This window comes from Humulus lupulus, chromosome 1, assembly GCF_963169125.1.
Source record: "Humulus lupulus chromosome 1, drHumLupu1.1, whole genome shotgun sequence".
Taxonomy (NCBI): Eukaryota; Viridiplantae; Streptophyta; class Magnoliopsida; order Rosales; family Cannabaceae; genus Humulus; species Humulus lupulus.
The window spans coordinates 119,819,240-119,834,882 of NC_084793.1; the positions used below are offsets into that span (position 1 = coordinate 119,819,240).

Consider the following 15,643-nt stretch of genomic DNA (forward strand, 5'->3'; position numbering starts at 1 on the left):
AACTTGTAACTAGGTAATATTTATGTTGTGTGTTGATTTCCCTTGTAATGCAACAAATTTTATGGATTTTTCTTCTTCATATATGTCTTTCATCTTTAATATCTCATATTTTGGATTGTTAGATAATATGCACTTTGTTCTTCATTTTGCAAAAACATAATATTCTTTGTGTAAGATGTGTCATTAAATTGTACACATCCATGCTTAGAACAAAAATATTATGTTTTGCCTTATAAATAATGTTAGTTGATTTTTTGTTGTTTCATTAGGTTGATTCACATTAAATACTTTGAAATTATACTTTTTGAAAAATGAAGAAAAATCCTATCATTTTAGAAGTAATTTGTGCTTAAAATTATAAATCTATTTGGAAAATCATAGTTTGATTTATTTTAACTATCACTAAAACTTGGGAATCAATATACTAATAAATATTATTAAACTTACATTTTGTGGATTCAAGTATCTTAATAATCTTTCATTTTACCACTTATTTTAAAATCATTATTGAGTTATTTTCATTCTCTTAAATAGCTTTATTTTAAATCTTTTATTTTATATTCATGACAGTAAATCTCATCAATCTTTGGAGCTATGTTAGAATTTATTAATTTTGGTTTAAAATAGTTTTCTTTTTTATTTTAGACAACTCTTTTGGGTTCGATCTCGTGCTTACACGAACACTATATTTCATATACGATTCGTGCGCTTGCGAGTATAAATTTTTAAAACATACCCATTTTGGGTCCATCAAGTTTTTGGCATCGTTGCCGGGGAGGTTCAAGAAGAAAAGAAACAAAAATTTTCTCAAGGTTGGTAAATTCTTCTACTAGTTATTTTAATTTTTGCACTTAAAAAAAAGAACAAAAAAAAAAAAACTATATATACAAAAATATAAAAAAATATATATTTATATAAAACTAAAAAAAAGATAAAAATAAAATTTGGGAAGGTTCTACCACCCATAAAAAAAATACTTGCTTATATTTCTATATTTATTGTTTTTTAGTTGATGACACTTGAGTCTCCTATCTATCTTTTTAATTTTTATAGTCGATGGCACTTGTGCCTCCTAATTTTGTTATAATTTTGTTGTAATTTTTATTCCTTTTATTTCTTTGTTAGTTGACGGCACTTGTGCCTCCTAACATTTGTTGTAATTTTCTTTATTTATCTTGTTGTTATTTTTATTTATTTATTGCAAGTTACTAATTGATGGCAATTTTGCCTCCTAGCTAGTTGATAACAATTTTTTCTCCTAGTCTTTTATCTTATGTTTTAGTTGATGGCACGCTATGCCTCCCTACTCTTGCCTAATTTTATAGTCTTATTTAATTTTACCTTATTTTTCTTTGTCTTTTATCATATTTTAGTGTAATTGTGAAAAATACTTGAAAAAAAAGAGAAACCTAAATCTTGTCCTTTCACCATAAGCAATTTTTGCTTAAAGGAAATTTGAACAAAATTCCCAATCACCTCTACTAATTATCCTCGGGGAGTTGTTAGTAGTGCCCGAGTAAGTGGAATCAAATAGGTCTGGGGACAAGTAAACCATAAGAATTATATTGTTGTGAAATCTCTAAAAATCCTAAGTATGCTCTGTGGTTGCGGTTTTAACTGATCTTCCACATCAGAAAATTGTTTGTTTGAGATTACCTCTGTTGCTTTGTGAAAATTGTATGCATCATTGGGAATGTAACTCTAAAAATCGATTAGTAAAAAGATGTTTATCTTTGTTTGAAATTGAAAGTGTTAGTAAAAATTTGAGCATCATGGAACCAATTACTAATCCTGTTGATGAAAATGTTGTGCCTGAAAAAACTTTGCTTGAATATTTTGCACCTATTTCATCTAATGCTCCTTCATGTATTGTTCTTCCTACCACTTCTGCTAATTATTGCCATCTTTTTATGAGTTAAATAGAGAGGATCCTTACATTCATGTCAAAGATTTCTTAGAAATTTGCTCAACATTTAAATTTCAAAAAATTTCTGATGAGTCGGTCAAACTAATATTGTTCTCTTTTTCATTAAAAGACAAATCAAAAGCTTGGTTAAATTCCCTTCCCATGGGGTCTATAACTACATGGGATCAACTTTATAATAAATTCTTGCTGAAATTTTTTCCTATGTTTAAAACTGATAGTCTAAGGAGAGAAATCTCTGAGTTTTTTCAAAAAGATAATGAAGAGTTTTATGAATGTTGGGAAAGATTTAAAGATTTATTATTAAAATATGCTCATCGTGGTTTTGAAAAATGGAGACTTGTAAAATATTTTTATGATGGTTTGACCCCCTCTAATTGTCAAATGATTCAATATATGCATACCGGAAATTTTTTAAAATTTCAAGGACAAAAGGCTTGGGACGCCCTTGAAGATTTATCTGTCAATTCACAACAATGGAATTATTTTGATCTTAGGTCTAGGTCAATTAATTCACCAAAAAGAGGAGGAAGGTATGAAGTAAAAGATGAATTAGACTTAAGAACATCCTTAGACAAATTAGCGAGAAAAGTAGAAGCTTTAGCCATAAGCCAAGCTATAAATTCTCCAATACAACTAAGAAAAGATGCTTGTTCTATATGTTCTAGTCCTTACCATAATGCCCAATCATGTCCTTCCTACCAAGAAGCATTTTCTGAGGAGGTCAATGCTCTTCATTCTTATGGGAAACAAAATGATAGCCCATTTTCATCCACTTATAATCCAAATTGGGGAAACCATCCAAACTTTTCATGGAAACAAAACCAACCTCAAATAAATCAAGGGCACCAATACAACACCCAAAACTAAACTCACACCCCACAAAATCAACCATATCCTCAACAAAGGAAACCTTCCTTAGAAGATACTTTACAACAATTTATGCAATCCACTCAACAAATCCTACAAAATCAATTTAAATCAATTGCCAAACTCGAGACACAAGTAGGACAACTCGCTACTGTTTTAGCTGATAGAGAAAAAGAAACATTCCCTAGTCAACCTATCCCTAATCCAAAAGGTCAATATGAGATAGGAAAGTCTAGTCATAATGGAGAAGTCAAATAAATTTCAACTCTTAGGTCCGGAAAGAACATTGTCAAACCCGATTACATACCCGAGGTTGAAAAAGAAAAAGAAAAGAGTCAGCCTTCTAGTTCTAATGCCAATGACTCTTCAAACAAGGAAACTCCAATCCATCCTTTCATTCCAAAAGCCTCATTCCCACAAAGATTACTTCCAATTAAAAAAGGCAGCCAATATAATGACATCTTAGAAGTTTTTAAACAAGTTAGTATCAATATCCCTTTCTTAGATGCCATTAAACAAATTCCTGCCTACTCTAAATTTTTAAAATATCTTTGTACTATTAAAAGAAACACTAATGTTCCTAAAAAGGAATTTTTAACTGAACAAGCTAGTTCCATTATTCAATATAAGAGTCTTGTTAAATATAAAGATCCTGGGTGTCCCACAATTTCATGCATTATTGGTGATCATTTTATTATCAAGGCTTTACTTGATTTGGGTGCTAGTGTGAATTTATTGCCTTATTCTGTTTATAAGCAACTTGGTCTTGGTGAAGTAAAACCTACCTCTATAACTCTTCAATTAGCCGATCGTTCTGTGAAAATTCCTAGAGGCATTATAGAGGATGTTTTGATATAAGTTGATAAATTTTATTTTCTTGTTGACTTCATTGTTCTTGATACTCAACCTGTAGAAAATATGCATGCTCAAATTCCTATCATTTTAGGTAGACCATTCTTAGCTACATCTAATGCAATCATAAATTGTCGTAATGGTGTTTTGAAATTATCTTTTGGAAATATGACTGTTGAATTGAATGTATTTAATGTTGTTAAATCTATTGAGTGTGAGGAAGTGCATGAAGTTAACATGATAGATAGTATTTGTGAAAATGATGGAAATGACGTACTTGACTTTTGTGAAAAATACTTTGGTATGAACTTGCATGTTGATTATTCTAATGATGATGTGAATTCTTTGCTAGAGTCTATACCCTTAAATGAAACCGAAGTTGAACCTTTTTCACCCTTAGATCACGTTCAATCAATTTCTAAGTCTCCAAAGTTAGACCTTAAACCTTTGCCAGAAAACTTAAAATATGCTTTTCTAGGAGAGTTTGAAACCTTACCTGTTATCATAGCATCCGCTTTAGATAAAGAACAAGAAGATAAATTGTTAGATGTCCTTAGAAAACATAAAGAGGCCATAGGTTGGACCATTGGAGCATTAAAGGAATTAGCCCATCCATATGTAGGCATAGAATCCATCTAGAAGAGAATGCTAAAACCTCTCGGGAATGTCAAAGAAGGCTAAATCCAAATATGAAAAAAGTAATTCGAGAAGAGGTCATAAAATTGTTAGACGTAGGTATCATTTACCCTATTTCTGATAGTCAATGGGTTAGTCCAGTTCAAGTTGTGCCTAAGAAGTCTGGGATCACAGTTGTTGAAAATGAGAAAAATGAATTAATCCCTACTAGAGTACAAACGGGGTGGAGAGTGTGCATAGACTATAGAAAGCTGAATAATGTTACTAGAAAAGACCATTTTCTATTACCCTTTATTGATTAAATGCTTGAATGTTTAGCTGGCCATGCATATTATTGTTTTCTTGATGGGTATTCGGGATATAACCAAATCCCCATTGCCCCAGAAGATCAAGAAAAAACTACATTTACATGCCCTTTTGGGACTTTTGCCTATCGTCGCATGCCTTTTGGATTATGCAACGCACCTGCGACTTTTCAAAGGTGTATGATTTCAATTTTTTCTGACATGGTTGAAAGATTTCTTGAAGTGTTTGTCGATGATTTTTCTGTGTTTGGTTCTTCCTTTGATGAATGTCTACACCATCCTTCACTTGTTTTAATTCGTTGCAAAGAGAAAAACCTTGTGCTTAACTGGGAAAAATGTCATTTTATGGTTAAAAAAGGAATTGTTTTAGGTCATGTAATCTCATTTGAGGGAATAGAAGTTGATAAAGCTAAAGTTTATCTTATTTCAAAACTTTCCCCACCTAAAACTATGAAAGAAATTAGATCATTCTTAGGCCATGCCAGTTTCTATAGAAGATTTATAAAAGACTTTAGCAAAATTTCTCGGCCCCTTATGCCATTTACTTGGAAAAGAAAATACTTTTGACTTTGATAATAATTGCCATGTTGCCTTTGAAAAATTAAAAAAATTGTTGACTACTGCACCCATTATTCGACCTCCTGATTGGAAAATACCTTTTGAAATAATGTGTGATGCTTCTGATTATGCTATAGGTGTTGTATTAGGACGAAGACTTGAAAAAATACCTCATGTAATTTACTATGCTAGCAAAACTTTAAATGATGCTCAATTAAATTATTCCACAACCGAAAAAAAATTGCTTGCTGTTGTTTTTGCATTGGAGAAATTTAGATCTTATTTGTTAGGGTCTAAAATTATTGTTTATTCTGATCATGCTGCATTAAAATATCTTTTATCGAAAAAAGATGCTAAGTCTCGTTTGATCCGTTGGATCCTGCTTTTACAAGAATTTGACTTAGAAATACGTGATAAAAAGGATCTGAAAATGTTGTTGCTGATCATTTATCTAGACTAGTTGTTGAAACTATATATGACTCCACTCCTATCACTGAAACTTTTCCTGATGAACAATTGATGCATGTTTCTTCATTGCCTTGGTATGCTGATATTGTTAATTATTTGGTCACTAAAGAAATACCATCTCATTGGTCTAAGCATGATAAATCTAAATTTTATTATGAGGTGAAAAACTTTATTTGGGATGATCCCTACTTATTTAAATACTGCCCTGATCAAATAATTAGAAGATACATTCCAAATCGTGACCAATCAAAAATCCTATCTTTTTGTCACGGTCATGCATGTGGAGGACATTTTAGTGGTAAGAAAACATCTTCTAAAATTTTACAATGTGGTTTTTATTGGCCTACTATCTTTCATGATACATATGTTTATTGTAAAGCTTGTGAACGTTGCCAAAAATTAGGAAGTTTAACTAAAAGAAATATGATGCCTTTAAATCCTATTCTTATTATTGACATATTTGATGTTTGGGGCATTGATTTTATGGGACCATTTCCTAACTCTTTTCGTAATCTTTATATTCTGGTTGGAGTTGATTATGTGTCTAAATGGGTTGAAGTTATTGTTTTCCATACTAATAACCACAAAGTTGTGCTTCGGTTTTTGAAAGAAAATATATTTTCCTGTTTTGGTTCACCACGGGCTATCATTAGTGATAACGGTACACAATTTTGTAATAAGCCATTTGAACATTTGATGAAACAATATGGCATTACACATAAAATCTCAACACCATATCATCCACAAACTAGTGGTCAAGTCGAAGTGTCTAACAGGGAAGTTAAGGACATTTTAGAAAAGACTGTGAATCCAACTAGGAAAGATTGGTCCTTAAGACTCACTGATGCATTATGGGCATATCGTACCGCGTACAAAACGCCCATTGGCATGTCACCCTACAGACTTGTGTATGGGAAGGCGTGCCACTTACCTGTTGAGTTAGAACATAGAGCCTTTTGGGCAATTAAGCAGTTAAACTTTTCTTTAGACAAGGCAGGTGAGAAAAGAAAACTTCAATTGAATGAGCTAGATGAAATTAGGAATGATGCATATGACTATTAGAAAAAATATAAGGATCGTATGAAATTTTACCATGACAAAAATATTTTGAGAAAAGATTTTTCTCTAGGTCAAAAAGTCATTTTATACAACTCTCGTTTGCATTTATTCCCAGTAAAATTACGCTCTAGGTGGATCGGTCCTTACATTGTTCGTATTGTTTTTCCACATGGAGCTATTGAAATTGAAAATCCTAAAAATGGTGATATATTTAAAGTTAATGGACAAAAATTAAAACCATTTTTAGAATTGAAAACTGATGAAGTGGATGAAATCCTCTTTGAGGATCCTATTTACCAAGTTAGTTGATTACGTACAATTACTCTTGGTAACTTGTGTTTATGTGTTTTGTGTGTTTATTTTTGTGTGCTTGTTTTCATGTTTACTTTTGTGTGTTATACTTGTTGTTAAAGTGTTTCATGCTCTCTTGACGATGAACCACGATGAGGTACGGCCATTCTAAACTCTATCCTCTTGTAAATTTAATTTATCTTTTAACACATTGAGGACAATACTTAAATTAAGTTTGGGAATAGCGAGTTTAATGGTTGTTTGCTGTCCATTATGTTGAATATGAGAGTAGAAGTATGTTAAGTTTGTTTTGAAAAAAAAATTAAATATATATATTGTTTTATTGTGTTTTGTATTGTTTTGTTAAAAAAAAATATTAAATATTAAAAAAAATTGGTGATATTTTTTTATCTTCAATGATAAAAATCTTGATTGAGTTTGAATTTAATTCTCTTAAAAATATGAATAATTTTTAAGCTTTGTTTTTAATTATGGGTCAATTTTGCTTGTAACAAAAATTACATTTTTCATACACAAGAACACTCTTATTTCCTATAAGTTTAAGTGAAAAATAATTTTAATGAAAACCTATTTTTAAAAGCGAAATTGACAATTTAATTAATTACAAAAGCTTAACTTGTATTCATAATAATTTTTTAGAATTATTTTCATTGTGCAATTTTTGAGAAAATCCTTTTTATATCACCAATAAAAAAAATGTGTGTTTTTTATTTTCTTTTGCTTGAGGGCTAGCAAAACTTTAAGTTTGGGGGTGTGATAACTCTACAAAATAGAGTTATTGTACCATAATTTATATGCTAATTGTTGCTTAGTTCTTGAATTTTTAATTGTTTTATTAAGTTTTTAAGTAATTTTAAATTTATTAGTCTTATCATGATTTCATATATTTTTGTGTGTTTTTATAGATATTTTATTATAATATGTTGTAGTTTAAATTATTTGTAATTAATATAGTTTAGTTAGAAGTAAAATAAAAGTGCAATTTTGTTGATCTTTATTGATAAATTAAATTAAGTCCTAATTAAGTATTTTCAAATAATTAATATGATTTATTTATAATTGAAAATATTTGATTGTGATTTAATTTATTTTTTATGTTGTAGGAATTATGTTGTATCTTTTTTGTGTTTGAAAAATAAAGAGAAAGAAAGGAGAATGGCATTTGTGAAAAGGAAATAGCAAAAATTGGCACAAGGCCATCTTCCTTCAGCAGGCCCACGCCTAGATTAGGCCCAGCCTCATCAAGCTTCAGCTCACTTCTCCTTCAACAACCACACGGGCCCAGGCCCACTGAAGCACCAACTCCCACACGCCTGATGCTCCCAACCACCCGGGTCACACTTCTTGCTCCAAAGGCCCAGCCGAACACCTTCAGCACCCCAAGCCTTCCTTTAGCTCCTTCGGCTTAGCTCCCCAGCCGTACACCACCCCAGGCCCAACCCGCTTGAACCATGGCCCAGCTGCTACCACAGCCACGTGCCCAGCCACCCAACTAGCCACCAACAACCATATTGGGCCCACAATGTCATTTTGTCCCCTATGTCCAAAAATTCCAACTTTTTACCCAATTTTTCCACATATTTCACCACAAAAATCATCATTACACCCTATAATTTACCTCTACATAACATATTTATTTTATTTAATTAATATAATCAATTTAAGTTGATTATTTTAATGTTCTCATTTTGGCTATAAATATGGACTTTCAAGACCATTTTATGGTGCTTAAGTTTTGGTTACCATCTTCTTTCTACCATTTTCTGTATACCATTCTCTCTTCTATTTTGGGTTTTTCAAGAGCATTTTCAAGTATGTATGTCATTTATTTTGTAATTTCTACTCTAGTTATGTGCTTCTAATCTTTTTCATAGGATTATTAAGATCATGATGAAGTAACTTGTCACTAGGTATTATTTATGTTGTATGTTGATTTCCCTTGTAATGCAATAAAGTTTATGGACTTTTCTTCTTCATATATGTCTTTCATCTTTAATATCTCATATTTTGGATTGTTAGATAATATGCACTTTGTTCTTCATTTTGCAAAAACATAATATTCTTTGTGTAAGATGTGTCATTAAATTGTACACATCCATGCTTAGAACAAAAATATTATGTTTTGCCTTATAAATAATGTTATTTGATTTTTTGTTGTTTCATTAGGTTGATTCACATTAAATACTTTGAACTTATACTTTTTGAAAAGTGAAGAAAAATCCTATCTTTTTAGAAGTAATTTGTACTTAAAATTATAAATCTATTTGGAAAATCATAGTTTGATTTATTTTAACTATCACTAAAACTTGGGAATCAATATACTAATAAATATTATTAAACTTACATTTTGTGGATTCTAGTGTCTTAATAATCTTTCCTTTTACCACTTATTTTAAAATCATTATTGAGTTATTTTCATTCTCTTAAATAGCTTTATTTTAAATCTTTTATTTTATATTCATGACATTAAATCTCATCAATCTTTGGAGCTAGGTTAGAATTTATTAATTTTGGTTTAAAATAGTTTTCTTTTTTATTTTAGACAACTCCTTTGGGTTCGATCTCATGCTTACACGAATACTATATTTCATATACGATTCGTGTGCTTACGAGTATAAATTTTTAAAACATACCCTTTTTGGGTCCATCAAATGGGAAAATTATACACTATGGTTTATTGGTTATTTTAATAATTTGACAAACCCAAATTGGTAATTTTCAAAAGAATAAAATACTAAATCGAGAAAAATTAAATAATGAGTTTTTTAAATTTTGAATTCGATCTCCACTGTTGATTTAACGAGGTTAGGGTTTAGTGGGGCCTAATGGCGCTTAGATTTTGCCTCCCTATGGAGGGTGTTCACTGGACTCTTTACATTGTTGAATTTCTTAGGATAGATGGTTATAGATGTACCTTCTATAGACTCTTCCCTACGATGACTATAGGAATTAAGTCTATGATAATCAAAACCGTGGGTCAAACTCATAAAGTAAGAAATAATTTATTTCGTTACTTTGATCGAATGGATAGGTTATTAATAAAAGTCTAGGATGTTTTATTAATTGAGATGTTTCTCTATTTGACTAAGTGAATATTTGTGACTCTCACCTACCGGGACACATAGGTTCATGGCTAGTTGAAATAACTAAGAAATAGAAAGATAAGTTTTTAGTATTTACTTATCTTGAAATATTGATAATTGTACCTCTATGGCCTCCAACCCCATAAATTTTTAGTATTTACTTATCTTACAATATTGATAATTGTAGCTCTGTTTATATGTTGTGTTATTTATGAAACTTGTATGAATGAATGTTTGTCGAATAATGCGTTGATTTCTACTTTATTGATAATTGTAGCTCTATGGCCTCCAACCCCATTATCTCTCTTCTATCCAAGGAGTTGTTAACCAGCGAGAACTTCATGAAATGGAAGTCTAATATCAACATAGTGTTGATTGGCAAAAACTCAAAATTCGTGATGATTGAAACTGAACCTGACTTTCCTGGAGAAAATGCCTCGAAGGCCGTGAGGGAGAAGTATGATCGTTGGACTGATGCCAACAATAAGGCTAAGGCCTACATGCTCACTAACATGTCTGAAACGCTAAAGACTAAGATGGAGAATGTCGAAACTGCTTACGACATCATGGAGCAACTCCAAGAAATGTTTGGGCACAAGTCAGCGCAAGCTAGTTTCGAGGCTACCAAGAAGTATGTGATGTGTAGGATGGCACCTAGCCAGCATGTTCGTGATCATTTTATAAAGATGACAAACTACTTCCAAGAAGCTGAGTTGCATGGAGCAACAGTAGATGAGAAGACTCGAGTTGGAATCATTCTCAATAGCCTTGCACCCAGTTTCTTTACATTCACGACGAACTATTTTCTTAACAAGTTGGAATATGGAATGACTCAGTTATTGAATGAGCTCTAGATGTATGAGGGAATAAACGGTGGACCGAGTAAAGGACCTGAGAAGAAGGCTGCTAATACCGGGGGTGCTCAAGGTGAGGCTAACCTAGCCTCATTCTCAAAGATCAAGAAGAGAAAGACAAGGAAGGACAAAAAGAAGGCTAAGAAGCAAGCAACCACCAACTGAAAAGCCTGCTGGAGCAAAGCCAACTAGCAAAAAGGCTAAAGGACAGTGTTTCCACTACATGGAGGAGGGGCATTGGAAGCGTAATTGCCCCACCCTCAATGCAACTGGAACCCAAGGTAATAATAATTTATTAGTATTGGATGCATGTGTTTTAGAGGATGATTCTTTTGTTTGGATAGTTGATTCAGGATCCACTAATCATGTATGTATTTCTTTGCACCTACTTAGCAACCGAAAAGCAGTGAAGGAGGGCGAGTTAAAGCTTAGAGTTGGAAATGGTGAATTCGTGGAGGTCAAAGTGAAATGACAAGCCCATTTAAATTTTGGAAATAAATTTATGTTGTTGGATGATATTTATTTTATTTCAAACTTTAGTAGGAATTTAGTTTCAGTTTCTTTATTACATCAACTACGATTTGTTGTTACTTTCACAAGTTTTAATATATCTATTTCATTTAATGGTTATGAATTGTGTGTTGGGTGTATGGAAAATGACTTGTATATTTTGCGACCTAACGAATCACTTGCACTTAACAACGGATTGTTTAAAGTAGAAGATCGATAATGATCACATGACATACCATTGGCATCTTCACCTTGGTCATATTAACTATGATAGGATTAAAATACTTACAAAGGCTGGGTCTTTGAAGGAACTCACAATGGGTGGCTTACCTGTCTGTGAATCTTGTCTGGAAGGTAAAATGAACAAGTATCCATTCTCTGCAAAAGAAGAAAAGGACAAAGTACCCCTAGGGCTCGTTCATACTGACATCTGTGGACCGATTAATGTTCAGGCAAGAGATGGTAATGAATATTTCGTCACTTTCATTGACCATTATTCTTGATATTCATGTCTTTACCTAATGCAAAGGAAATCTAAAGCTTTTGAGAAGTTTAAAGAATTCTTAGCAATGGCTCAAAATCAGTTAGGTAAAACTTTAAAGATCTTGAGATATGATAGGGGTGGAGAATATTTGGATAATCAGTTCCAAGATCATCTTACTGAATGTGGGATTATGTCTCAACTCACTGCCCCAGTGACTCCGCAACAAAATGGTGTTGCTGAGCATCGGAACCGAACGTTGTTAGAAATGGTTAGGTCAATGATTAGTTATTCAACTATATCACCGTCTTTCTGGGGTATGCCATTCAGATCGCTAATGACATTTTAAATGCTGTACCATATAAGGCTATCTCCAAAATGCCTCTAGAACTATGGAGTGGACGTGAACCTAGTCTACGCCATTATATAATTTGGGGGTGTCTTGCTCATGTCCTGAGGAAAAAGGAAGGAAAGCTAGAATCGCAAACTGAGGTCTACTTATAGGCTATCCAAAGGTACCCGGGGTGGTCTGTTTTATAGTCTAGTTGACAAGAAAGTGTTTGTTTCCACAAACGCTACTTTTCTAGAAAACGACTACATGAAAAACTTCAAAACTTGGAGTAAAATATTGTTGGAAGAAATGCAATCAGGAGGAAATGTTCAACCCATACCAATGCAAATCAATGAGAACATGGAAGAAGAACAAGCGGCTGGTCCAAGTTAGACAGTTACAGTGCCTTGCTGTAGTGGGAGGGTTTCTCGAAACTCGGAACGCTACGGGATGGATGGTGAAACCAATATGTTAGTAACCGACACTCGTGAGGATGATCCATTGTCCTTTAAACAGGCAATGGTTAATTTTGAAAAGGATATGTGGCTCGAAGCCATGAACTAGGAAATGGAGTCCATGTACTCTAATTCTGTCTGGGATCTTGTAGGAGTGCTGATGGACTTTAGTCCCATTGGATGCAAGTGGATCTACAAGAAGAAAAGATGAGCTGATGGAGAGGTTGAGACATATAAGACTCGACTTGTGGCAAAGGGTTATACCCAAAGAGAGGAAGTTGACTATGAGGAAACTTTCTTTCCAGTGGCCATGTTAAAATCCATTTGTATACTCTTATCCATAGCTGAAGCTCTTGATTTTGAGATTTGGAAAATGGACGTCAAGACAACATTTGTAAATGAATTTCTTGATGAGACCATTTATATGGATCAACCAGAAGGATTTGTAGTAGTTGGACATGAAAAGAAAGTCTGTAAGCTCAATAGGTCCATTTATAGTCTTAAACAAGCTTCGCGCTCCTGGAACTTAAGGTTTAATGAAATGATTAAGACCTATGGTTTTGAGCAGAACGTTGATGAACCCTTTGTTTACCAACTGAGGGAAAATGACGTGAAAGTATTCTTAGTACTTTATGTAGATGATATTTTGCTCATTGGTAATAATGTCAAGTAATTATCAAACATAAAGAACTGGCTCGGGACCAAATTTCAGATGAAAGATTTAGGTGAAGCTAGTTACGTTCTCGGTATCCATATCATTTAGGATAGGAAGAACAAGATGTTGGCGCTATCTCAAGCAACATACATAGATAAGGTACTTGAACGTTTCTCTATGACGAACTCGAAGAAGAGACTGTTGTCATTTTGGCATGGAGTTCATCTTTCTAAGAAGCAGTCTCCACAGACTCCTCAAGATGAAGAAGAGATTAAACAAATTCCCTATGCATCCGCAGTTGGAAGTCTTATGTATGCTATGTTATGCACTAGACTAGACATCTGCCATGCAGTGCGAGTTGTAAGTAGGTACCAGTCGAATCCAGGTAGACAACATTGGGTAGCAGTCAAGCACATACTGAAGTATCTACAAAGAACAAAGGATTATATGCTGGTCTATTCAGGAGGTTCACTGGACCCAATAGGCTACACTGATTATGATTTTCAAATGGATGTCGATGACAGGAAGTATACTTCTGGAATGGTGTTTACTCTTGGGGGTGGAGCTGTGATTTGGAGAAGCGTTAAGCAGTCTGCCATTTCAAATTCCACCATGGAGGCTGAGTACATAGCTGCATCTGAAGCAGCTAAGGAAATAGTCTGGCTGAAGAAGTTCTACATGGATCTCGGTGTTATTCCAGGAATGGATAAACCACTCATATTGTACTGTGACAATAATGAGGCTATAGCAAATTCAAAAGAACCTCGAAGTCATAAAAGAGCAAAGCATATAGAGAGGAAATATACCACATCATTAGGGAATATGTGTCCAAGGGTGACCTCAAGGTGATGAAGATAGCATCGGAAGACAATCTGGTGGATCCTTTTACCAAGACTTTGGGTGAGAGTGTTTTTGTGAAGCATGTAGAGGGAATGGGTTTGAGAAACATGTCTCATCTGTTTTAAAAGGGCAAGTGGGAGTTTGTTGGGTTTTATGCCCTTAATAAAACCATATTTCTTATGTAACATATTATTATTATCAATAAAAGAAGTAGAAATCATTTTGTTTATTCAATCTCATTGTTCACTTGTTTTATTACATGTTTATTCAATTAATACAAACATTCATAAAATCCCGAACATATGGATAGTTACAGTTATACTGACTAGATCACAGTGGATTATAGTTGTAATTATATGTTCAAAAGAATGAGTCCTAAGATTAAATCAGTGCATTGGATTTTCATTGATTAGGCAATCTACGATATGATCTACTTACACATTCAAGGTGTGATGTCTTTTCCAAGGCATTGACCAAGTAGATAAGATCGAATGTATTTTGTTACATCAGACTATGGCCGATATTGATTATTCATTGATAAATAAGTATTGTTGTTATCAAATCTAATCAATGTCACAACGTTGACCATAGGTTTAGTCGATCTTAATTCTGAGTGATAATATTCTGCTAATTATATTATTTAAATCTTTTGACTTATTCATTACCAAATTACCCTACGATCTAGCCCATACTTACATCTTGGAGATTTAGTAGTGTAATTGAGTGGGAGTATTATTCATGGATATGAAATCTATAACTTCTGTATGAGAAGTGAAAATATGATTTCCTTAATTGCTTTGTTCAAAATGTTAAATGATTGAGATCTCATTTATGTGATTAAGTTCATAAAAATATCATTTATAAGGAACTTAGTGGGAGTTAAGGATAAAATACTGATGAGGGTTAAAATGGTAATTTGCACTCATCTCGTTAGTAAGTCATCGATAGAGGATTGACTAACTGTAATGGTTATAACAATGGATAACGTATTTATGGTTTGGAAAATACGTTCTATGAATTCAAGAGTTCAATTCCGAGTCTATAGTGGATGAGGAATTAATACGGTAGTGAAATTATTCGTAAATAAATTCATGGTAACTTATTGGAGCTTGATTTCACGGATCCATGGTCCCTGCATCACTTTTGAGTGAATCTTCTAAAATTTCTAAATTAATTGATTTAATTATCAATTAGGATTTTTAAAGTTGATTAGGTCGATTTTGGAAAATTTATAGAGATATGAGATTTAGAGAATAAAAGAGAATCTTTGGGTAAATTTATTAATATTGATAAATTGTTGTCAATATAAATAAATAATATGAAATCAATTTTCAAATTATAATTAGTTAGTTTGAATAAAGATTTAATTAGTTAATTAAAAAAATGGTTTTAAATTTAGGCCCAATTGAGATTTAAATTCAAAATAAAGGTATTGGGCCCAAGTCCATTT

General features: G+C 32.7%; 1 protein-coding gene and 1 non-coding gene across 2 annotated transcripts; one reads left to right on the plus strand and one right to left on the minus strand.

The window, feature by feature from the left end:
- Positions 1 to 2,143: 2,143 nt before the first annotated feature.
- Positions 2,144 to 2,250, minus strand: LOC133813053 (small nucleolar RNA R71). Its single transcript, XR_009884099.1, has one exon. It is a non-coding gene; the product is annotated as a small nucleolar RNA R71 (small nucleolar RNA).
- Positions 2,251 to 10,348: 8,098 nt separating this feature from the next.
- LOC133820870 (uncharacterized) lies at positions 10,349 to 11,086 on the plus strand. Its single transcript, XM_062253456.1, has 2 exons — positions 10,349 to 10,813; positions 10,922 to 11,086. The coding sequence occupies exons 1-2, from the start codon at positions 10,349 to 10,351 to the stop codon at positions 11,084 to 11,086; spliced, it is 630 nt and encodes a 209-aa protein (XP_062109440.1).
- Positions 11,087 to 15,643: the final 4,557 nt, after the last annotated feature.